Raw genomic sequence first — 724 nt, forward strand, 5'->3', positions numbered from 1 at the left:
CCATGTGCCTGCCCGCACTGTCCTCTACTCCTCTACTCTACGCCGGGAGCCAGAGGGCGGGGGGACACCCAGGCCAGGAGGGGCAGGGAGGGGCAGGGAGGGGAGACAGGCGGGTGGCAGGGGTCAGGATGGTCCTGGCGGCCTGGGGCGCTGTGGCTGGCACCAGCAGCTAGGCCTGTCCCGAGCACCCACGGCCCCGTCCCCAGGGGTGCCCTGAACAGCCACCCCCAACGAAGCTGGCTGCCATTGGGCACACACAGCACCCTGCACCCAGGCTGCTAGGAAAACGGCCCCTGCAGTAAGGTGGCCTCAGAGGAGGGCGGTGTGTCCCTAAGGCCATCCAACAGCTCTGTCCTGGGGCGCTGAGGGCCAATGAGTTGGAGGATTCCCTGGCAGGGCCTGGGGTGAGGACTCTGCGCTCTCACAGCTCGAGCCCGGACTCAACTCCTGGGAACCAGGATCCCACAGGCTGTGAATGGGGCAAAAAAAAAAAGAGAAAGCGAGCAAGCTGGGGAGACGGAGGGGGCCGGCCTCCAGGGAGTCAGCAGCTGTCCAGGGCAGCTCTCAGGGAAGGGGCCAGGAGCGGGCGCCGTGACGTGCAATGGGGAGGCCTCTGCCCCACACCCAGGCCGCTGCCGCCACTGGGCGCAGCCCCGGTGACCCCCGGGCAGGGGCGTGCTGCACCCTGAACCCACCTTGCCCAGCAGCCCCTCGGAGCTCCAGC

General features: G+C 68.5%; 1 protein-coding gene across 1 annotated transcript in view; it reads right to left on the minus strand.

Annotated features, from left to right (window-relative positions):
• The window catches only part of SNAPC4 (small nuclear RNA activating complex, polypeptide 4, 190kDa), a 22856-nt gene that overhangs the window by 5620 nt on the left and 16512 nt on the right, over positions 1–724 (minus strand). The window contains exons 17-18 of the mRNA XM_010838754.1: positions 696–724; positions 423–469 (exon numbers count right to left, since the gene is read on the minus strand). Of these exons, the coding sequence (XP_010837056.1) occupies positions 423–469; positions 696–724 (76 nt within the window). The remainder of the gene's footprint in view (positions 1–422; positions 470–695) is intronic.

The sequence above is a fragment of the Bison bison genome, unplaced genomic scaffold (genome assembly GCF_000754665.1).
Source record: "Bison bison bison isolate TAMUID 2011002044 unplaced genomic scaffold, Bison_UMD1.0 scf7180017846162, whole genome shotgun sequence".
Taxonomy (NCBI): Eukaryota; Metazoa; Chordata; class Mammalia; order Artiodactyla; family Bovidae; genus Bison; species Bison bison.